General features: G+C 47.6%; 2 protein-coding genes and 1 long non-coding RNA gene across 6 annotated transcripts in view; 1 reads left to right on the plus strand and 2 right to left on the minus strand.

Moving 5' to 3' along the window:
* Positions 1 to 534: 534 nt before the first annotated feature.
* LOC101686339 (C-C motif chemokine 2) lies at positions 535 to 3187 on the minus strand. The gene is made up of 3 exons (XM_004747090.3): positions 3058 to 3187; positions 2204 to 2321; positions 535 to 1058 (listed from the first exon to the last, which is right to left on the minus strand). The coding sequence occupies exons 1-3, from the start codon at positions 3131 to 3133 to the stop codon at positions 953 to 955; spliced, it is 300 nt and encodes a 99-aa protein (XP_004747147.1). The 5' UTR covers positions 3134 to 3187; the 3' UTR covers positions 535 to 952.
* Positions 3188 to 5945: 2758 nt separating this feature from the next.
* Positions 5946 to 21425, plus strand: part of LOC101685857 — a 32807-nt gene continuing 17327 nt past the window's right edge. For all 4 annotated transcript variants that reach the window (XR_001178578.2, XR_199072.3, XR_001178579.2 and 1 more), the window contains exon 1: positions 5946 to 6046. This is a non-coding gene — a long non-coding RNA (uncharacterized LOC101685857). The remainder of the gene's footprint in view (positions 6047 to 21425) is intronic.
* Positions 11598 to 13557, minus strand: LOC101686051 (C-C motif chemokine 2). Its single transcript, XM_004747089.2, has 3 exons — positions 13393 to 13557; positions 12498 to 12615; positions 11598 to 12128 (listed from the first exon to the last, which is right to left on the minus strand). The coding sequence occupies exons 1-3, from the start codon at positions 13466 to 13468 to the stop codon at positions 12017 to 12019; spliced, it is 306 nt and encodes a 101-aa protein (XP_004747146.1). The 5' UTR covers positions 13469 to 13557; the 3' UTR covers positions 11598 to 12016.

Genomic DNA, 21425 nt, shown 5'->3' on the forward strand with positions numbered 1-21425 from the left:
CTCTGACCCTCCTTGCTCTTCCTCAACATATAGAGTTAGAAATCTTTCTATGACATGTGGTTCCCAGATGTGGAAGGGAACGTCTGAGGCCCTCTGTTGAGTCCTTCCTTGGTTCCTCAATGCAGGTGATACTTGTATTATTCTAGATTCAAGGGTTAGAAGAAAGAATACCAGCCAGCTGTAAGACTAATGCAACAGCTGAGGGGAGAGGCTCTTGGGAAGGATGTGGGATGGTGAGAAAGGAAATAATTTCAGAAAGGAAGAAGGTATTTGAATGAATGGCTGAAGCTGTTGTCAGTTAGAGCTGTGGAGTTGGCCAAATCTGGCCCTAGGCAACCTGATTCCTTTCTGTGCAGGTTAGCCCAGCCTGGGGATAAGCCCAGAGTCCATCCTATGCTCATTCCCCCAGGACACTAGTCCCACCTTCTGAAACCAGCCCTCCTCTCCCTGGTACTCCCACCAGATTTATCTTGTCCTTTAAAAAGTCATTAAAGTCAAGTTTTATCCAAAAATATATTTTATGTAAAAGTTCAAGAGTTATACATATAAAAATACTCATTTCTAGAATAATCTTATGGTTTCATAGGGACATCTCCTCTTAAAAATTAAGTATATGTGTATTTTCTTTGATTCATGCAAAGATCTTCACAACGTTACAATGAGGTAGAGAGGAAGGGAGCATCCGGCCGTTTTTAGGGGGCTGAAGTCATGGGATATGTCCGAGGGCTTACATTTAAATTACATTCAATTCCAGAGCACATTAAATTCAAATATTAACAACTTAGAAGACATAAAGAATTACTTAAGAAAAACTATGATTCACATTATTACACAAATCTCATATTCCTTAGAATTAAAATAGAACAATCTCAGAAGGTATGTTGGAAAAGATAAGGAACATAAACGAATCATTTCCTGGGTACTGCCTTGGCTTCACTGTGGGCATGAATGTTCACGGCTTTCGGGTTTGGGTTTTCTTGTCCAGGTACTCCATGAGATCCCGGACCCACTTCTGCTTGGGGTCGGCACAGACCTCCCTGGCCAGTTTGGTCTTGAAGCTGTGGGAAGAGAGGGCCGTTAGAGTGCACTGAAGATTCAACCTGGGAGTGTAACTCACTCTGTGGGAAATTGGCCTGTCCCATTAGCCTGGGGTGATGCAGAAGGATTGAAATGCCAATAGAGTATTACCCCCACCTTAAAAGACCACCAGAGACGTGAGTCAAAGCCAATCAGCAAGGGTCATTTATTGCAGGTTCGAACCTGGACCTCTGGGCTGCTCGTTGCCGATAAGGCCGAGAGGTCCGGAGCTGGGTCGGTGCAGGATTTTTATAGACAGATACAAACAAGTTTCGGGTGGGGCTGAGCTGATTGATTGATAGTTTGAACAGGCATACTTGGCGTCAGTGGATTGGGTCAGGGGACCCGTGTGCGAAAGCAGACAAAGCAATCTTACAGAAGCAGAACTGGCCGGTTAGCCCACGCATGCGAAAAAGCACTACCAGGATATTGAAGGCCTGGTTACTTATCAAGTAAAGACAATTGGGAGTCTCCTGGTAGAATCTTACGTTCCTGCTATCAAGCATCCTTGTTAATGAGATTTAGGTTTAGAAGAAATTTAACTTTATTTACTTTTTCTTCTACCTCCGCCTCCTTCGGTGTTTTATGGAGGGGAGGGTGACATTAGGGCTATTGATAAGGTAACTTCTTTGTTGTAAATCTCAAGGATATTTGCAAACCAAGGGAGACTCCTACCTTGCAGGACTGTGATCTCTGCAAGTTAACTATGGCAGTTTTATCGCAGTCAGGGGTGCCTGAGGAATGCTACACATATGGAGGGGAGTGGGTGAAGGGGGGGGGGTGCAAGGCGCCAGCTTTTGCTTTGTCTTCAGCCAGCCTCCTGCTCCTTCAGGATGATGGAAGGAACTCAGGGGAAGCAGCTACTTTTGCTTGCCAGGGGAGAAACCAGCCTGTGTCCTGGATGAAGGAACCAACATCTGAACTAACAGCTAGACAGGGAGCTGGGAATGATAAGTCTCTATGTTCTCCAATTCCCTTTTCCCACAAAAAATTTCTGGGATTAGATTAGAGCTGATCTAAGCATCTGGGGGTTAAATTCCAACTCGTCTTATAATAACTCTATCCACTGTCTGGGAGCAGAACTCAAGGTCAAGGGTTGAGCACTGGTGATCATGGGGTCACTCACATCACAGCTTCCCGGGGACAGTAGCTGCTGGTGATTCTTCTGTAGCTCTTCAGCTTCTGGATGTGGATCTTCTTAGTGGCAAATCTATAGCAACAGGTAGCTGAGCTATTAATCCCGTCTGTTGAAACAACAAGGGTTATTTAGGGTGTGTGCTGGGACTTCCTATTTGTAAGGTAGGGAATAGTAAGGAGGAGAGTCGAAGGAAAGGGATCCTGGCCACTCTAAGTGCTGTGTCTCTGGTCTGAACCTCTCAGTCTCATCGGCACGGACTGTGAAATGGAAGGATACCATCGCAAACTGAGAGGGGAAGAGGAAGTGGCGACAACTCTGGGTGTTGTTAGCGGGACTCATAGGAAAGCCCAATTCCTTAGGATGGGGGACCGCAGCTGTGGGTCCCCCTCTGGTCTCTGAGCAATCTAGGCCTGGTTGTGAGTTTCCCTGATCCCCGATGCCTCTGTGGAGCCCTATCTCTTGATGCTGGACTGAACAAAGCACAGTCCAGATTCTGGGTCTCCTCCTTTCCCCTCTACCCCCTCTGGAAATACCTTGTGCACCCTCCACTAGAGTCCCCCTCTTTTTGATCACCCCAGTTCCCCCAAACATGGCTACAAGGAGCAGGGGCACTGAGGGGATGATGGTAGAGCTAGAGACCTGGAAGGACTGGATTTGGGGTCCACGGCTGGAATTCCCGGGAGCAACCGAGTGATCAGTTTCACTCCTTGTCCTTCTCTGACTCTCCTGATCTTGGAAAGCAGTCATGGATGGGAGATGGTGGGTGGTCCTCCTGCTCTGGTGGCCCATGAAAACCCAGAGGTGTGGTGATGGGCTTCAGGGGGAAAGCGAGAGGGCCTTACCTGGCTGGGTAAGCACCTGGAGGCAGAAGGCAGCAGCTATGAGCAGCAGGCAGAGAAGTGTGGCGGAGACCTTCATGTCGGCGGGGAGCAGGGAGCTTGGGCGTGAGAGCTGGAGGTTTCTGGGTTGGTCTTAACCTCTCTGCTCCTCTGGTGGTTCTGCTCTCCTTTTATAGGATCAGACAGGAATGGAAAGAAAGTGAGTGGGTGATAGGCAGGACTTCATTTTGGAATGAATCATAAGATGGAATGGTACATGTGCTGACCCATTGCCCCGCCCTGGGAAAGATGCTAGAAAACGAGAGAGAAGGCATGATTGATGTTGGCCTGACTTCCACTGAATTCAGGGCTGGTATGCAAGGTGTGGGCTATGCCCAGGCGGCGTGTGATCTATGACTCTCACTAAGGGTTCTGCTTTTTTGAAATAAAACACTTCATGTAGAAAATGAAAGGAAGTAGGGTTACCAAATCAAAGAGATGTAAGGGATTTCCCCAAATTTTCCTTTTCAGATAGCATCTCTAGGACACCTGGTTCCAGAAATCCTTTCCTGCTTTAAACCCTGCAGGCTTTTCTTAAATCCAAAAAACACAATAATAGAACATAAGCAGAAAAGCAGGTTTCAGTATTCTTAGAATAATACCTAAAATTGTAGCATCTATTGTCATAATCAACTTCCCTCTAACCACCCATCAGAAAACAGTGACTGAAAGCAAGAGCAATCATTGATTTTGTTCTTGAATAAGCCAAGGCAGTTCTTCCTCCTTTTTGTTTTGTTTTGGTTTTTTTTGTTTGTTTGTTTTTACATCTTTGCAGCTGGGTGATGGCTGGGATTGGGGTCGTCTCAAGACCTTCACTCAATGTCAGGTGTCTGAGCTGGCAGGTCTTAAACAGCTGAGGGTTGAATCCAAAGGAATCTTCTCTCCCTTCCAACCCCCATCTCTCCGGGGGCCCCTCTCCATAGCTGGATGTGGATATTTTACATGATGGTTTAAGTCTCCCAAGTTCAGAGTTAGAGAACACAGACCACATCTCTTAATTCAATGAACATACAAGAATTTGCAGGCAGGTTTTTAAACCACTACCTATTCCATAGGCTACAAGGCACATAATAAGATCATGGAACGCCATGGTTTTTAAAATATGTGATTAGCTAGGAAAATATCTTTCCAAGTAAAGCAAGGGAGGGAAAGCCAAATTTATGAACACAATCAAAGTATACCTACTCAGTTTGAAGCAGAGACAGGAGTCTTCACATCTTTCCCCCACATGTATTTTAAGGATCCAAAGACTGGATTTTGAAAACCAGTAGTCTGACTGCCCATCTCAAGCTGCCCCTCTCTAAACACACACACTACAAGCTCATCAGCCAATTGCTTATGATATCATTGAAGAAGGGGCTTGATGGGAAGCTCTTAGCTTTGTCCATCTTTTCTATTGTTTTTTAGTCTTTATTTATTTCTGCTCTGATCTTCCTTTTTTCCTCCCCTCTGCTAACTTTGGGCTAAGGTTACCCTTTCCCTGGTTTTTTGAAGTATAAAGTTAGGTTTTTTATTTGAGATCTTTCTTTTTTCTTCTTTGTCTCTTACAGCTTTTGGCTTAAAGTCTCTTTTGTCCACTATAAGTACGGCTACTCCTGTTCTCTTTTGTTTTGTTTTGTATTATTTTTTAAAAAGATTTTATTTATTTATTTGAGAGAGAGAGTGTAAGAGAGAGCACGAGCTGGGGTTGGGGCTTATGGGGCAGAGGGAGAGAGGGAAGCAGGCTCCCTGCTGAGCAGAGAGCCCAATGCGGGGCTCTATTCCAGGACCCTGGGATCTTGACCTGAGCCAAAGGCAGATGCTTAAATGACTCAGTCACCCTGGTGCCCCACTCCTGTTCTGTTCTGGTTTTCATTTCCATGGAATATCTTTTCCATCCCTTCACTTTGAGCCTATATGTGTCCTTCAAGTTGAAGTGAGTCTCCTATAGGAAGCATATATTTGGGTCTTTTTTTTTTTTTTTTTCAATCTATTCATCCACATATGCCTTTTCTGGAGAATGTAATCCGTTCACATTTGGTGAGTATCCATAGGTAAGGACTTGGTAATGCCATCTTACTGTTTTCTATTTTGTAGTTCCCTTGTTCCTTTCTCCCTCTCTCGCTGCCTTCATTTGTGAATTGATTATTTTCCATAGTGGTATGCTTTGACTCTTTTCTATTTATCTTTTGCGTATGTATTATAGATGTTTATTTGAGGTTACCATGAGATTCACATAATACATCTTACAGATTTAATAGTCTATTTTATTCTTGTTGCTTAACTTGGACAGCATACAAAAGCTTTACCCTTAGGGGCACCTGGGTGGCTCAGTCATTGATCATCTGACTTCAGCTCAGGTGATGATCCCAGGGTCCAAGGATTGAGTCCTGCATTGGGCTCTCTGCTCAGCAGGAAGCCTGCTTCTCCCTCTCCCACTCTCCCTGCTGTGTTCCCTCTCTCGCTGTGTCTTTCTCTGTCAAAGAAATAAATAAAATCTTTTCTAAAAAAACCTTTACTCTTTTATCCCTCCTTTTATGTTTCTGTTACAACTTTACCTCTTTTTTATATTGTGTAACCATAAACAAATTATTATAGTTATAGTTATTTTTTATACTTTTTGTCCTTTACCCTTTATAGTAAAGTTAAGTGTATTCGAGTGTTCTGAATTTGACTACTTAGTTTTCCTAGTGTGATGTATATGTTTTCATGTTACTAATGAGCATTCTGCCCTTTCAGCTTGAAAAACTCCTTTCAGCATTTCTTGTAAGGCAGGTCTAGTGGTAATGAAGACTTCCAGTTTTTGTTTGTCTGGGAAAGTCTCCAGATATCCTTCATTTCTGTCGCACAACTTTTCCAGGTAGTGTTTTGATTGGCAATTTTCTTCTCTCAGTGGTTTCACTACGTCATCCCACTGTCTCCCCCCTGTAAGGTTTCTGCTGGTAAATCCTGATTACCGTCCCAGGCTTCCTTTGTAAGTAACAAGTTTCTTTTCTCTTTCTGCTCTTAAGATTCTTTTTGCCTTTGGTTTTTGACAGTTTCATTCCAATATGTCTTTGGAGAAGAGCTCTTAACAGCTGAGTTTTTTGAAGACCTATGAATTTCATGAACTTGGATATTGAAATCTCCCCCCAGATTTGGGATGTTTCTCAGACATTACTTCTCTAATGAAAGAAAGTAAGCTTTCTGCTCCCTTCCCCCTCCCTGTCCTTCTGGGACTCCAAAGACTGCTTCTTTTGATGATATCCCATAGATCATATAGGCTTTCTTCAGCCTTCTTTATTCTTTTTTCTTTGTTCTTCTCTGACTAGAACATTTCTAGGCGCTTCTTCACAAGTTCTTTTCTCTCCGTGGTCCACTCTGCTGTTGATGATATCTATTGTGTTTTGCATTTCCTTCATTTCACCTTCCACTCCAGATCTTCTTTTTAATGGTTCCTCTCTCTTTATTAAGCTTATTTGGTTTCTGTTTTGTTTTCGTGATTTTATTAAAAGGTCTTTATTAAAAAGGTTCTCTTGTATCTCACTGAGCTTCCTTAAAAATGTCTATTTGAAATTCTTTTTCCGATACGTCCTGGATCTCCATGCCTTCGGGGGTCAGTCCCTGGAAAACTATTGTAAGCCTTTGGTGGTGTCATGTTTCCTTGATTTTTCATGCTCCTTGAAGCCCAGTTTTGTTTCTTTGAATTTATTTATTTATTTATTTATTTATTTTTTAAGATTTATTTATTTGTCAGAGAGAGAGAGAGCGAGAGCGAGACACAGTGGAAGGCAGAGTCAGAGGGAGAAGCAGGCTCCCTGCGGAGCAAGGAGCCGGATGTGGGACTCGATCCCAGGACGCTGGGATCATGACCTGAGCCGAAGGCAGCTGCTTAACCAACTGGGCCACCCAGGCGTCCCTGTTTCTTTGAATTTAAAGCAGAAGCAGTAGTCACCTCTTCTGGTTTTCACTGACCAACTTTGGGAGGCAACTTCCTTCCATCAGCTCTGCTAGTGATTTTGAAGCTTTCTCAGAAGTTCTATAGTTAGGACTGTTCCATGCTTCCTGCTTCCTCTTGTGACAGAATTTTTTTTTTAAGATTTTTTATTTATTTATTTGACAGACAGAGATCACATGTAGGCAGAGAGGCAGGCAGAGAGAGAGAGAGAGAGAGAGAGAGAGAGAGAGAAGCAGGCTCCCTGTGGAGCAGAGAGCCTGATGCGGGGCTCGATCCCAGGACCCTGAGATCATGACCTGAGCCGAAGGCAGTGGCTTAACCCACTGAGCCACCCAGGCACCCCTTGTGACAGAATTCTTAAGCTTGCATGCCTTCTCTCAGTCCTGCAGTACACCCGGCTAAGTGCCGACAGTCTGTCATGCTTTCCCAAGGGTGGAGCTAAAGCCCATGTTTGTGGTCTCACCCTGGATCATGGCTGCAGGTGGTTTCTGTGCCAGACCCCCAAGCTGTCTATCACAGCTTGCCCTTTCCCTTGTTAGGAACACTCACAGGAGGCTAGCCATAGGTTGGAGGGGGTGTTTAGGTGAGGGTCATGGAGTATGGGGGTGCCCATGGGCCGTTTAAGGGGGATCTGCTGCTTTGACATCTCCAGTGGCTTGTAGGCAGGCTTCTTAATGGAGTCTGTGGTGTCATTAGTGGGATCCATGTCCCTTGAACCCCGTCAGAGTCTTATCTGTGTTTGGCCAGCTCCCTTTTGCCCACTCAGTCATGCAGCTCAATGAATCAGTGCTTCAGAGGAGGCAGGAGGCAAATGGGTCTCTTTGGCAGCTTTGTCTTAGCTCAGGAGCTGGGGAAGCTCCCCCCAGTGCTCTTGCTTCCCACCACGGGAGAAATCAGTTTGAGAGGGTCTCTCTTGGCTCTGGTTGGTGTCTCTTTGGGGACAGAGGGATGCAGGTAATGTCAAACTGTTCTTCTTACCCTCTCCAATGCATGCAAACTGGACTTGTTGTTGTTTTTCCGAGAGTGTGCTGGAACTTCTCTGCCTAAAACCTGGGCTTCCACAGATGTTCTCTTATTTGTAAGAGATTGCCTAGGGCAGTGCTTTCTGAGGGGCTCCCAGACCACAGCCAAGAGCGGTCCCTGCAGGTTCTACAGCCAAGACTGGTATCTATATGCTTTTGACCTGATGAATGGGTGAGTGGCTCCTTCCTTGGTGCATGGTGCTAGATCCCACAGCCCCCAAAGTAACTTTTGTCCAGGGATAGGTGCAAAATTGTTTAGGGGGAGATATGAGCAAGGGACTTCTTATTTGGCCATCTTACTGACTTCAGTCCTCTTTCTATTATCGTTTTGTGATGCACAGAGAGTACCATTTTATTAGACACCCTTTTATTCTGTTTTTTTTTCTTTTATTATATATGCATTTTTAGTTATTTTCTTAGTGATCACTCTGAAGAGTAACATTATCATGTATCACAACCTGGTTAAGATTAATGCCATCTTAATTTCAACAGTATGAAAGCTTTGATCCTTTATAGCTCCACCCCTCCCCACTTTAAAGCTTTGATGGATGGAGAAAAGTGTCATGAGCTAAAGAATGCAGGTGGACTCTAAAAGTTAGAAAAAATGAGAAAACAGATTCTCCCCCAGAGCCTCCAGAAGGAGTGCAGCCCTGCTGAGTCATTGCAAACTTCTGAAATCCAGAACTATAAGGTAATATATTTGCATTGTTTTAAGCCATTAAGTTTATGATATATTGTTACAGTAGCAATAAGAAACTAATAGAGACTTTGATACTTGGAAGAGGGATGTTGCTGTAATGAATAATAATAAAAAAAAAAATAATAATAATAATGTAGAAACAATTCTGGAATCCAGCAGAGGCTGGAAGGACCTTGAGTACAATAGAAAAAGCATAGATTTCCTGGAAAAGATCGTTGGCAGCTGCAGGAAATGAATACACCGCACTTGGCATTCCTTCTTAAACCAGGGCCTCTTGCCAGGGATTGGTGCTAATAGTTTTGTCACACAGAAAGCAAGGACTCCCATGCTTAGCTGCAGGAAAAAAAATGGATTGAAGATTGAAAAAAAAAAAAAAAAGGTTTGGAAAGGGGATGTGAGCAGATTTCTTTTGGGCTTGAGCTCATAGACAGACCCTCTCACAGCTTCCCCTCCTTTGAAACCCCCCCATCTCAAATCTACCTGGCTTCAGAGGGTCTCACGCTCAGTAAACTATACGGGGATGTACCATTTGCTTGCCCTGCATTCCCTTCCGCCTCCTGGCATCCACTGCCATGAGGGATTTAGTCCCAGTTAGCAAACAAGGCTGCAGATTGGAGAGGTAGAGGAGAGGCAGGGAGGGCTGGTGGACAGGGCGTTTGGGTCAGTGAGCTCCGTAGAAAACAGCCAATAAATCGTCCACTGACTTATGTTTCAGTGGACTTTGGGGAGTGTTACTTGGAGCTTTGATGGAATCCCTCAGCCCAAACCAGTTACCTGGACTGGCTTGGGGATGGAGAAACAGAATCCCATTTTTTCCTCTTCAGCTCCAACTGGTAGAAATGGAAGTTTGCCAAGACATGCATTCGCAGATCCTTGAACCTTGGTTCTGTGGAGTTCCTATTTGTAACACATTATCATCCCCACTTTGCTGGTGGGGACTCAGAAGACCCAATCTGCCCTGAATGACAGAGTGAGTCAATCCCAGTGCTGGGATGAGGACTTGAGTGTCTCTGCCAGCCAGCGTTTTCCCCAGCTACAGAAGGCATTGCCCGGTCTAGCTTGATACACCAGCCATCTCCCCACCAGATTGACCTGATGAATCTGCACATTTACCACACAGAATTTATTCAGTAGGACAAGATATTGGGGCACCTTTGTGGCTCAGTCTATTGGACAGCTGACTTGAGCTCAGGTCATAATCTCAGGGTCCTGGGATAGAGCCCCACATTGGGCTCCCTGCTCAACGGGGTGTCTGCTTCTCCTTCTCCCTCTGCCACTCCATGCAGAGGGGCTTGTGCACCATGCTTTCTCCCTCTCTCAAATAAATAAATAAATAAATAAATGAAATCTTTTTAAAAATAGGGCAAGATATCTACTTTCCTTAGTGAAAAGGCTGTCTGTACCTAGAGGGATCAAATACCTTCCAGGTAAGGTCAAATGCCATCCAAGGGAGTATAGACCTTAGGCGACATTCAGGAAAAAGAGGCTTATCCATATAAATGGATGATCCCAAGTTCCTTGAATTGAAATAGGGACAGTGGTGGACAGAAGTACATTTTGATTTCAGGGAAATTGTTTCCTTAGAATGTGGGTTGTAGAAGGGACTTCTATGTCTTATGTGATGGTTCCTTCTCCATCTATAATGCACAGCATTTCACTCTACCTAGTTCATTCTTCTCCAAAGTTGCTTCTTGGGTTTCATATTCAGGAACACATCACCTCTTGTCTCAATCATGGCAGTAGCCTCTCCCTTGTCCATACTTCTCCAGGCTTTTCAGAAGCCAGTAAGTTACTGGCTCACTTCTGAGCGTCCAAACATGACATGTCCTTACACATTGGTGCAGACATTTTCAACATTTCCTTTTAACCTGTGAGGTTGAGTACTGACTTACCACACTGACATTCAGAACCTTTGACTCAACATTCTTTCCTAAACTTCCCCATCCCTTGACACAGATATGGACCCCTACTCCCATCTGATGGGTTTTCACCCTCTTTTATGTACATGTCATCATCATTTCTAACTCAAGGTGTTGGCTTCCACTCCTCTTTCTCCTCTTCTAAGGTTTTATTTATTTATTTGGAAATGAGAGAGAATGCGTGAGCAAGTGTGAGGGTGGAGGAGATGGGAGGGGAGCAGAGAGACAAAAGAAACTCCATGCTGAGCACAGAGCCAAGGCAGAGCTCAATCTCATAATTCTGAGATCATGATCAGAGGTAAAATCAACTGTTGGACAACGTTCAACCAACTGAGCCACCCAGACTTCCCCCATTTTTAAGATTTTATTTATTTGGGACAGAGAAAGTTCTTCTTCCTCTTCTAAATGATACTGTATTATTTTTCTAGAAAAATCTTGTGCATTCATCAAAGATAAGTTGAAGTCATATCTTCTTTATGAAATCTTAACATAACCATTTTATCAATGGTCATTTAATGACTCCATGATTTCCCAAAGTTTGCAGTATCTATATTACTCTGAGTTGGAGATGACTTGGAGGAAGAGAGACTGGGGGCAAGTATCCCAGTTCAGGGGCAGTAGCCTTAGGTTATGGGAAAGATTGAGGGCAGGGGTCAAGGGCTGTGAGAAAGGAGATAGGGGTGTTATTAAACAGAGTACAAGGATAACTAGGATCTAGGCAGTTGGTCTCAGGGATTGGAGTGGTAGGACTGGAATGCCTGACTGAGTCTGGCCTTAAAGGTTCTTCTATAGTTACTCAGAGGAGCCTACCCAATGGAAAAGACCAGGGCCAATCCACAGTGTCATTCCTCCCAACACAAACCCACCCTCTGTAACCATATTCCTTCTTCCTCACCAAGATTATGCTCAGCTTTTTAATTTCCTTCAAAAAAACACCAGAAGTCAGATTTTGTACAAAAATATATATATATGTATATTGATGAATAGTTACAGAATATACATTTCCACAATACCATTGTAAGCAATCTTTGGAATTTAAAACGTAGTCTTGCCTTAATGATCCCTGCAAGGATCTTCACACCAGCCCAGGGGTTGGAACTGGGGCCCCCAGAGGAAAGTAGTTTGTTTCCAAGTCTCCATATTAAATCAAATCAAAACAAACAAACAAAAAAAACACACACTAGTATTCATGGGAGATAAATTTAAAACATCAATAACTTAAATAAGATTAACATTACTTAAGGCATCGTGTGCATATCAATATGGTTCATAACCTTTGCAACTGTAATAAAATATCAGAGGGCATTTAGGGTAAGTTAGAAGAAAATAAATTAGTTTCAGATTCTTCGGTTTTCAGAGTGAGTATTCATGGCTTTGCAGTTTGGGTCTGGGTTTTCTTGTCCAGGTGTGCCATGGAATCCCGGACCCACTTCTGACTGGGGTCAGCGCAGATCTCCTTGTTAAGGAATGTCTTGAGGCTGCAGAGGAGAGAGGATGGAGTTAGATAGAGTCCCCCTGAGATCTCTGCCTCAGACTCCAGCCCATTCTGCCCTGAGCTGCTGCCATGGGAATGAGAAGAGGAAGGCAGGTGGAAAGAGGGCACCTAGGCAACTGTCCCAGTTTTAGCCATCCTGACTTCCTGCTGGGGAAATTGGGAGGATGTGTATAAGCTCCCAGATGGAGAGTGATGGTGGGGGTCTGTTTTGACCTTGTGGCCTCAATATTCCCATTATGCACCATTGGATATTAGATTAGATGACCCATATCTCTGACTCTAAGTTTGTAAGGCTTTCTTCTTGCTCCCAGAAGAAGAAATGGACCAGGGAGGGCTGAGGTGCTCAACTTACATCACAGCTTCTTTGGGACACTTGCTGCTGGTGACTCTCTTATAGCTCACCAGCCTCTGCACTGAGATCTTCTTATTGGTGAATGTATAGCAGCAGGTGACCGGCGAATTAATTGCATCTGGAAATAAGACCACAAAGAAAAAACATTTTAGGATGGACTAGATTCTTCTGATCTTAATCGTAGCAGAAAGGAGCAGTAAGGGGAAGGCAAAGGGAAGTGAGGAGTGGAGGTAGGACCCATACATCCCAATATTTCTGCCTATGCTTCAGAGCTTGAATGTCATATGAACTCAGTTTCCTCTACTTTATAATGGGTGCATAGCATTGATAATGAACGGAGGGAAGCGGGAGTTGTTAAAACTGGATAATTCCTGGGAGTGTCCTTAATCATCAGTCCTGGGAAGAACAGATAATCCAAATATCCAGGGTCAGGGAAGATCAGCTGAGGGTCCCCCTCCAGGCTCCAAGTTATGAGTTTCCCTGACCCCCAATGCCTCTGCAGAGCCCTGTCTCTGGATGCTGGACTGAACAAAGCACAGTCCAGATTCTGGGTCTCCTCCTTTCCCCTCTACCACCTCTGGAAATGCCAGGCACACCCACCACCAGTCCCCCCCTTTTTGATCACCTCAGTTCCCCCCAAACATGACTACAAGGAGCAGGGGCACTGAGGGGATGATGGTAGAGCTGGAGACCTGGAAGGACTGGATTTGGGGTCCATGGCTGGAATTCCCGGGAGCAACCAAGTGATCAGTTTCACTCCTTGTCCTTCTCTGACTCTCCTGATCTTGGAAAGCAGTCATGGATGGGAGATGGTGGGTGGTCCTCCTGCTCTGGTGGCCCATGAGAACCCAGAGGTGTGGTGATGGGCTTTGGAGGGAAAGCGAGAGGGGCTTACCTGGCTGGGCGAGCACCTGGATGCTGATGGCGGCAGCCGTGAGCAGCAGGCAGAGAAGTGTGGCAGAGACCTTCATGTTGGCGGGGAGCAGGGAGCTTGGGCGTGAGAGCTGGAGGTTTCTGGGTTGATCTCAGCTTCTCTGCTCCTCTGGCTCCTGGGGCTGCTCTGCCCGCCTTTTATTGAGGCTAAGAGAGGGTGGAGCTAAGAGAGAAAGTCTGGCCCAGGGCAGCATTATTCTCAATGAATGACGAAGAGGAATCAAAAATGTGCTGAGCAAGTGTTGGGCCCTTGGGAGGTTTCCAGGAAGTAGGAGGGAGCAGTGAGTCCGGGCGGGACACTTTTTCCATCTGCTGCTAAGACGAGCAGAAGTGCAGGTGGGCGGTGAACAGTTATGTCCAGAGCGACTACAGATGTGAACAAAGCACATTATTCCGAGGAATTCCACTTTCTCTGAAGTGAAAACTCTGCAGTAAAAGAGGAAACAAGGAAAGAGAGGTCACAGGAGAGGACAGCATCTCAGGCTCCCCCTCACTCGCCTGTCTTTAGGCAATAGCCCTTGAGGTTTCCAAGCCAGGAATGGGTCCTGATGCCTTCTTGCTGGGTTCCCCAGCAGCGTACTAAATCCATTTGCTTCTTAAAAATCCAGCACAATCGAAGCTTAGCAGAACTATAGGATTTTGTAACCATAGAACCAAGTTCTAAGGATCGCTGGGTTTAAGAGTTGGAAGAAGCTATATAGATCATATAGGGCTGCAAAGAAATTTCCATGTCATACTCAGACAGGGCTTACTTTGTGCTGGGAAGACTCTAAGCCCTTTACAAATGCCAGGTCTTTCAATTCTCCAATCCTACCTGGTAGGTAGGTATTGTTAATTCCCATTTTATGGATTAGACAACCGTGGCACAGAGGGGTTAAATAACCTGCCAGGGTTCCCAGGGCACAGTGTCTGTGACTCATCATCCAGCTGGCTGTCTGCTGATACACCTGGGCGTCCTCTGTCCTCCACATCTGCCCAATTAGCAGGCATCGAAAGGCAAACTGAAGAACATTCCTTGTGGTTTAAGTCGCTGTGGGATTTGGAGTCTGTGGTTAACAGCACAGGCAGCAGCAGGCACCAAGGGCATCCCTGTTGTGGGGGGCTGGTATCCCAGGTCCTTTCTGTTTCCCAGGGAGCTGGAGTGAGCAGAGGAACAGTATTACAGAATTCAAATGCCTGCCTTAGCACTAGCCCCAGAAACCCCCAAATCACCATCATAAAACCCTAAAGACCTTCACACTGATTTCAGCAAATTCCTTTCTTTTGCAAATACGATAGGATTCCGTGAGGCCCCTTAGCGGCTGAGTCAAGCCTGAGACTAGAACTTGCAGTCTCAACTCTCTCCTTCCAGGGCTTCGTGCTTCTGAGCTCACTTTTGCCCAGTCGGCCATGGAAGGATCTAGTGACTCTACTTTCTTAAAGGACTGTGGAGACGAACCCTCTGAAAAGGCACAGAGCTTCCCAGAAGAAATACTTGCCAGTCACTACCTGTGGGATAAGAAATGGGTCCTCCTGAGCGTGACCGTGTCTGGTCCACAGTTGGTGGTCAGCAATGGCAAGGGAAAGGGAGAGCCGCTGGTTTGGAATGCCTCCCAGCAGCCGGGCCCTGTGCTGAGGGCCTTCCCAGCATTGCGTTAGTCCCCCACACCCCCCATCTTCCTTGGGTGGAGACCGGAGCTAAATAATTTGTCCAGGATCTCACAGGTAAGAGCAGGTGGAGACAGGCTTCCCACCCAGGATGCTCTGACTCCAGAATCCTTACTCCCAGGTGCTAGGCTTGTCTCCTGATGGATGCTGGTTTCCTAGAGAATCTGAGAGCAGAGACTCTGCAGAGAGACCATTCTAGACTCTTGGGTATAATTGCAAAAACACAGAATAAAGAGAACAAGTCAATACGTGTGCCGCTTGGCTTGTACCCCTCCTGGAGCCTTATTTTCATTCTGTCTTGCTAGTCCTCTAACCCCCTGCCCTCACTGAAAGCCCTCTGCATTTGGCTCAGTACTCTGCCAGTCCATTCTTCTTAGATGAATAAAGCATGTTTCGGAATGTAGACTGTGCGGTTTCATCCATGTCTTCCCAGACCACCTCACCTTAACTTCCCAGAAGTTTGCCCTCATAGTAATGCAAACCCTTCCCTAATCATGCAGTTTTCCCTGCCATGGGCTGAGAGGGTTGGATCCCATTTCCCCGAGGAACCCACCCATTCTTTGGGTTCTGTCTAGGTGAACAGGTTTAAAGATGCTGAGATCCTGGGTCAGCCATGTCCAGGTCAAGCCTAGAACCCTGGAACCTGGAGCCAAAAACTCCGGAGAGATGACAAGCTCCCACATCTTTTCTTCCATGTGAGGAAACCGTATTCCAGAGGGTGGGGGTGGGGGAGGTGTGGGCAACTGACTAGGGTCCCACAGGAAATCTTCTTGGCTTTTCAGAGTATTTAGATGGACCTCTAATGCTTTGAAACTAAGTCTCTACTTCCAAGAAGGATTATCAGTTTTGGAAAGTGACTTGGTCTCTGCCGAGTGTGAGATAGTAAACAGATCCAAGATGGGGGGGTGGGAATAGGAGAGAAAGTGTCTTGATAGCTATCCTCCCCCCACCTCCCCTGTCAAGCAGGGAGGCTTGCCTCCGCTGGAAGGTCAGTCACGGAGGAGAAACAAGTGGAAATTCCCACTCTGAGGCAGCTCTGGAAGTTCCCGGATCCCATGGAACACAGTGCGTTTGGCTGGAGCCTGCATTCCAGTTGCTGGGCCTGGAGCCAAGGCCATCTCACGTGGAGCTGTGCTGGGAACGTCCCAGCACAAGATCTGGGTTGGGTCGCTGCTCAGGAGCATACAAGGGAAAGGCCCAAAGAAGGGTACTGAGGGAGGCAGGGTCAAGATTTAGCAACTCCCTGAAATATGCAACCCCTCCTCCCCACCCCGGCCCCTGCCCATCCCCTCAGAGATGAGGAATGGAAAAGTTCTTCTTGGTGAATAATCTCTTTTCCTTCCTTCCAGTGGGCTGGTTCCCCATAGGCATCCTCCGCGTGGACTTTTGTCATCATCCCAGACTCCCACTCATTGTCAGGGGTGACGGAAAGAGGAAATAAGACTGAGCTTTCTAGAAATATCAGAAACCAGCACCTGGCCCTCTGCCTCGGCTCTCTTCTGCAGGTCTCTTGCTTGCCCCTCTTCATCTAGCACAGTGCCCCCTTGCCTGTGCTTTCTGTGTCCCTTCCCCTCCCCAACCCTGCCACTTAGGCCTTTGAGTGAGACCCACAGTGGGCTCTGCACTGGTTAAGTTCTTCCTAGACACCTCCTCCAGGCCTCCTTCCAGGTTTGCTTTTAGCTCCAGGGATACCAGAGCCAATTTTCCTGGGCCCCCAACTCTGGGACTCCTGTCCTTTCAAGGACTAGAAACCTTTATTCTTGTGCAGAATGCCAGATGAGCACAGGACCTTAGAGATCATCTCCCTGTTTTCTTGATGAGGAAAGCGAGGCTGAGAAAGAGGCAGTGGGAGGCCCGGTTGGCATGGAAGGCGGATGGCACCGCGTGTGTTCATTTCCAGGCTTCCAGTGCCGCACCCTTGTTCATAGCTGGTGCTGTCTCTCTAGCAGAGCATTCGTGCAGGTAGCACCAGGAGGGGGACTGGGGTAAGCCAACCAGACCTGAAGCTTGTTTTCCAGAAAGAAGGATTAAGTATCCACGGGCAGTGGGGCTGAGTGAAGTTCACCCCAAGCTTCCAGCTGTAGGCATTTCCAGTGTCCTGGGCTGGATCTGCCCCAGGTTTATTTGCATGCAGGACTCATGATACTACCTGGGGGTTGGGGGAGTGAGGAGGGGTGCATGGTGTGGGGGGGGCAGTCGGGGAGGTGGAGATAGCCTTGGGAAGAGAAAGGGAAGATTCACCTGCAGTGGCCTGGGTTGGTCGTGGGGAGGGGGTGGTGTCCCACCTGAACCAGGAACTGGTCCCTTAGACTCTCCCCTCTGGGCCAGCCCTCATGGAGCAGCACCTGCGCCCTGCAGTGAGGGGCTGCCCTGGGCCAGGGGGCGAGTGGAAAGAAACTGCTGGGATAGTCACAGCGCGAGTCACCGCAGCCCCTCCGAAAGACAGTAGCCAAGAGGAGCAGAGTAGGGAAAAAGTCACTTTCCTCAGTTGGGGATCTCATTGCCCGAGGTGGCCTGAGCAGTGTGGGGGTGTGGGGATGGGGGGGTTGGCTGGTGAGCACACTTGAGATGCCCGTGTGAAGGTGCTGACCTGGGGGGTGGACCTTGAGAAACACGGAGGTCATGAAAAGCAGGCAGATAGAAACAGAGAAACATTTTACAACCTTACTGAATTTTTGCTTTCAGGGAGTCTGGAGACAAGCGGCAATTGCAGACTGGACAGACAGGGGGCTGGGAGTCCCTGCTAAGGGCTCCAGAAGGCTACGTGGTGGCTCTCTTAAGATGGGCACCCGGGTTGGGTTAGCAGGTTTGGGGGATTTTTCGATGGGGGAGGGGCGCATTTTGGAGGTGACTTGCAGCCACTGCAAATTTAAAACCCTGGCACGTCCCCTTGGGATTTTGTTAAAGAGCCAGTTCTGATCTCTGGGTCTTGGGTGGGCCCCAGATCCTGCATTTCGAACCAGGAGATACTGATGATACTGGGCCAGGGTCCTACTAGAACAACCTTAAAAGGATCGAGTGTGGGAAATGCTGGTCAGGTATGGGGAATAGCGAGCAGTTCATGCTGTTCAGTCTGTGGTTCTTATCTGGGGCTCTTGGCTCTTGGCTAGGCTTTGAGAACCATCTGGAATTGTCTTCCACACGTATGTGTTGTGTATTTCTCTAGAGAGAGCGACCATAGCTTCCATCAGATTAGCAAAGGCATCTGTGACCAAATAAAACTAAGTACCAAGGAACCTATCAAAAATACAGAGTTCTGGTCTTCACCCCAGACCCGCTGAATCACAATCTGTAATTTTATGATGTAAACCTATATTTTTTCCCTAAGCTGTCCCTCCCACCCCTCCCAGCCATGTTTGGACAACCCTGGCCTAAAGCATGAGGTACACAAAATAGGGGCGGTGCTGGCCAGGCTGGGCGGCCCCCGCAGAATGAGGCACAGGTAGAAAAGAGCCAAGAAACAAGAGGAGAAAGAGTGAGTGAAGGGCAAGGAAGAAGAGGCCCCCTGGGCTCATGGAGAGAATCCTGGGCAGTGTCAGAACCCCAGGGCCAGAGGCCCCAGTCTGCCACTGTCTGGCTGTGTGGCCTTGCATAAGTCACTTGACCCCTCTGAGCCTCTTCTGTAAATTGTGATTAGTAAGACAGCTGCTTCCAACGTTGTCATGAGACTTGCATGAAATAATAAGCCAAGGGTGCTTTGTAAGCACCGTGTAAAGAGCTGTGTCACTCTGAGGACCTGAGCAAACTACAGAGGGCGGGCAGCCTGGGGCGCCCATGCCGGCCCCGGGCCACAGGTGCGCCTCCCTCCGCCTTCAGGTCGGGCTGTGGAAGTCCATTGGGCATGCGCGTTCCAATGCGGTGAGGTTTCGATTTCCTAAGTTTTCTCTCATCCCTGTTCTCTTGTCTTCTTGGACGGAGGGAGAGCCTTGAGCAACCGAAAAAAAACTGACTGTTAGGACGGAACAGCCCCAGAATCACGTTCGGGCCCTGGCTTGTCACACGGCCAGCTCTCGCTGGAGAGCTCACGTCCCGACAGGCCCCTGTCTGCCCTCGAAGCTCGCGTGCCTCTCTCGGCCTCCGCCTCTGCTTCCAGAGCCCTCTGTGCTCCAGCCCGCCTCGAGGCTCTCGCCTGGGCTGGATCCCAGCCCCCGATGCATCCATGCAGTGAAGTTCTCCCCAAATACTGTTTGAACCTACAGCCCGTCCGGGAATCTCGAATGGTTTCCCCAGGTACCTGAATTGGAGGATGGTCTAGTGTCAGACAGGGAAACGAGTAGAGAAGCAAGACTGCTGGTTTCCCGAGTTGCCCATGGCTTCTATTTGGGGGAAGAGGTAGTGGCAAGGGTTGGGGGGCCAGCAAAGAGGCACTAGGCAAGAGTGATTTTTAGGGGCCGCATGGATCCTTCTTTGGGGACTAACAGCTTCTCTCTTTTAGTTGCAAAATGCCGCCTCCGGAAAAGCGAAACTTCCCCGGCCACAAAAACCTCCTTCTTTGTTAATGGTTTCAGCTGGCGCGCTGGTGCGCTGGTGCAGCCCCAGCTGGCAAAGCTTTGGCTCTATTCATGAGCTTCTTCTGCATTTACTGTAAGGCAGAGCCCGAGAAGAGTCTGCACCAGCACGCAGATGGGATCTGCCTAGGGGAGGGAAGAAGTTGAGGGGGACGGTTGCGCAAAGCACACCCATTTTTTTTTTTTTTCTGACTTAAATCAAGGATTTAAAACAAAGCGTTGCCAAATCATTCAACTTTGCAACGTCCATGTTGCTCAAAAATAAAGCCAAGGGGACGAGAGAAACGTCACAAGCACGCTGCTCTCAGAGCTCTTGGTAACGCGGTGGGGATGGCAAGCAAGCAGGGGACAGACACACTGGTGCACGGGGACTCAGGTGTGTGTTCACTCTTGCGTTCACTCTTGCATTAAAGCCTAGCCTTGGCCACACCACCACCGGTGGGATGAATGAATGAATGAATTCGGGGGAAATCAGGGCTGCTGGTGCCGTCGAGATTCCTCCCTGAGAATCCCTGCTGAGGTTCATTTAAACTGGGGAAAAGAAAGTTGCCCAGGATTTCGGTGCCCTCCCAGATCAGTGCAGAAGAGCCGTGCAGATGCCCGTGTGTGCTGTGGGAAGTGCCTGGTGACACAGATCTTAACTTTTCCAGCAAGACTGCCAGCTACGTTTTTTGCTTCTTTGTTTGGAGAAATCTTCCTGAGGCTAGAGAAGTAGGCATTCGTTGCATTATGGAGAGTCACTCAAGGTCCTGGGGCAAGGGTGGGGGACATGTTGGGTGGTCAAAGGGAGAGACTGCCCCTCCCAACCCCCTTGCTCTGCAGAGCTGGGCATGGGGGAGAAAATGGATACATCTTAAGGACAAAGAACATCTTAAGGGGAGAGGAACTGAGGCCACCTCTTTGAGTCCAACGTGATCATACACTCTCTCTGTTGAGGCGGTCATCATGCTTTAAGGCTGTGTCCAAACCTGCCAGGGTATAGGGATGTGCTGCCGCGTTGGGAGCCCCAGGGCGGCCCGACGGCCAAGACTGGAGGGGGCACAGTGAGAGCAAGAAAGAGGGACAGACTTTGGGTGGTGCAGGGACAGTAATCCACGGTCACTGGCAGTGCTGGAAGTGATGGCAGCCAAGAGCCCTGGCCACTGTGGTTGAAATACCACAGCGGGACTTGGCAGCTGGAGCCAACGGGTCCCCACGTTTCTTGGGAACTATGACAAAGTTGGGAGGGGACGCTTAAGCCCAGACTGTGCGATTTCCTCCTAATCAGGACGACTTGGGGTTCTGGTGATGAACTGAACATCATAAAGGAACTGAGAGCTATTTGCACCCCAAGATGACAAAAAGGACCATGTCAGCTACACACACATTTCACCGTTTCAGCATCTCACAAGCTCCCAATATAAAACGTACTTCTATCCCCAAGCAATGACATGCTGGGCCGTGACACGATTCTGATTTTGTGACCATGATTACCATTGGTTTTAAGTGTTTACCGAACGCCTTCTAGAACTCCTGTGTGGTTAACAAGGAATGATTTCAAAACTGTGGGCCACGAGGCACCCGTGACTCTAATTCTTTGCATGTGTTTTATGATTCATAGAATGCTGTGACTCTAACAAGAGCATTGCAGTGTACATGAGGCTGGGATCATCATTCCCATGTTACAGATGTGGACACTGAGGCTCGGAGGTTAACTTGCTCAGGGACGAGGGAGTTGAGAAGCAGCAGGGCTAGGACTGAAACCCGGGTGTTCCCACCCCAAGGCCAGTCTTCCCCATGCCTTTCCAGTCCTTCCCTTCTGCTTATCGCCCTCTCCCTTCCCCCTAAAGCTCACCTCTGT

The sequence above is a fragment of the Mustela putorius genome, unplaced genomic scaffold (assembly GCF_011764305.1).
Source record: "Mustela putorius furo isolate JIRA1106 unplaced genomic scaffold, ASM1176430v1.1 tig00003962_pilon_pilon_pilon, whole genome shotgun sequence".
In the NCBI taxonomy this organism is placed as follows: Eukaryota; Metazoa; Chordata; class Mammalia; order Carnivora; family Mustelidae; genus Mustela; species Mustela putorius.

Excerpts from the sequence above, each read along its gene's own strand:
- LOC101686339 (XM_004747090.3), bottom strand. The coding sequence starts at position 3,133 with ATGAAGGTCTCCGCCACACTTCTCTGCCTGCTGCTCATAGCTGCTGCC. Across the intron at positions 2,322-3,057 it reads CCAGGTGCTTACCCAGCCAG|ACGGGATTAATAGCTCAGCT; the intron begins GTAAGGCCCTCT and ends TTGTTTCAACAG. Across the intron at positions 1,059-2,203 it reads TGTCCCCGGGAAGCTGTGAT|CTTCAAGACCAAACTGGCCA; the intron begins GTGAGTGACCCC and ends CTCTTCCCACAG.
- LOC101686051 (XM_004747089.2), bottom strand. The coding sequence starts at position 13,468 with ATGAAGGTCTCTGCCACACTTCTCTGCCTGCTGCTCACGGCTGCCGCC. Across the intron at positions 12,616-13,392 it reads CCAGGTGCTCGCCCAGCCAG|ATGCAATTAATTCGCCGGTC; the intron begins GTAAGCCCCTCT and ends TCTTATTTCCAG. Across the intron at positions 12,129-12,497 it reads TGTCCCAAAGAAGCTGTGAT|CCTCAAGACATTCCTTAACA; the intron begins GTAAGTTGAGCA and ends TCTCCTCTGCAG.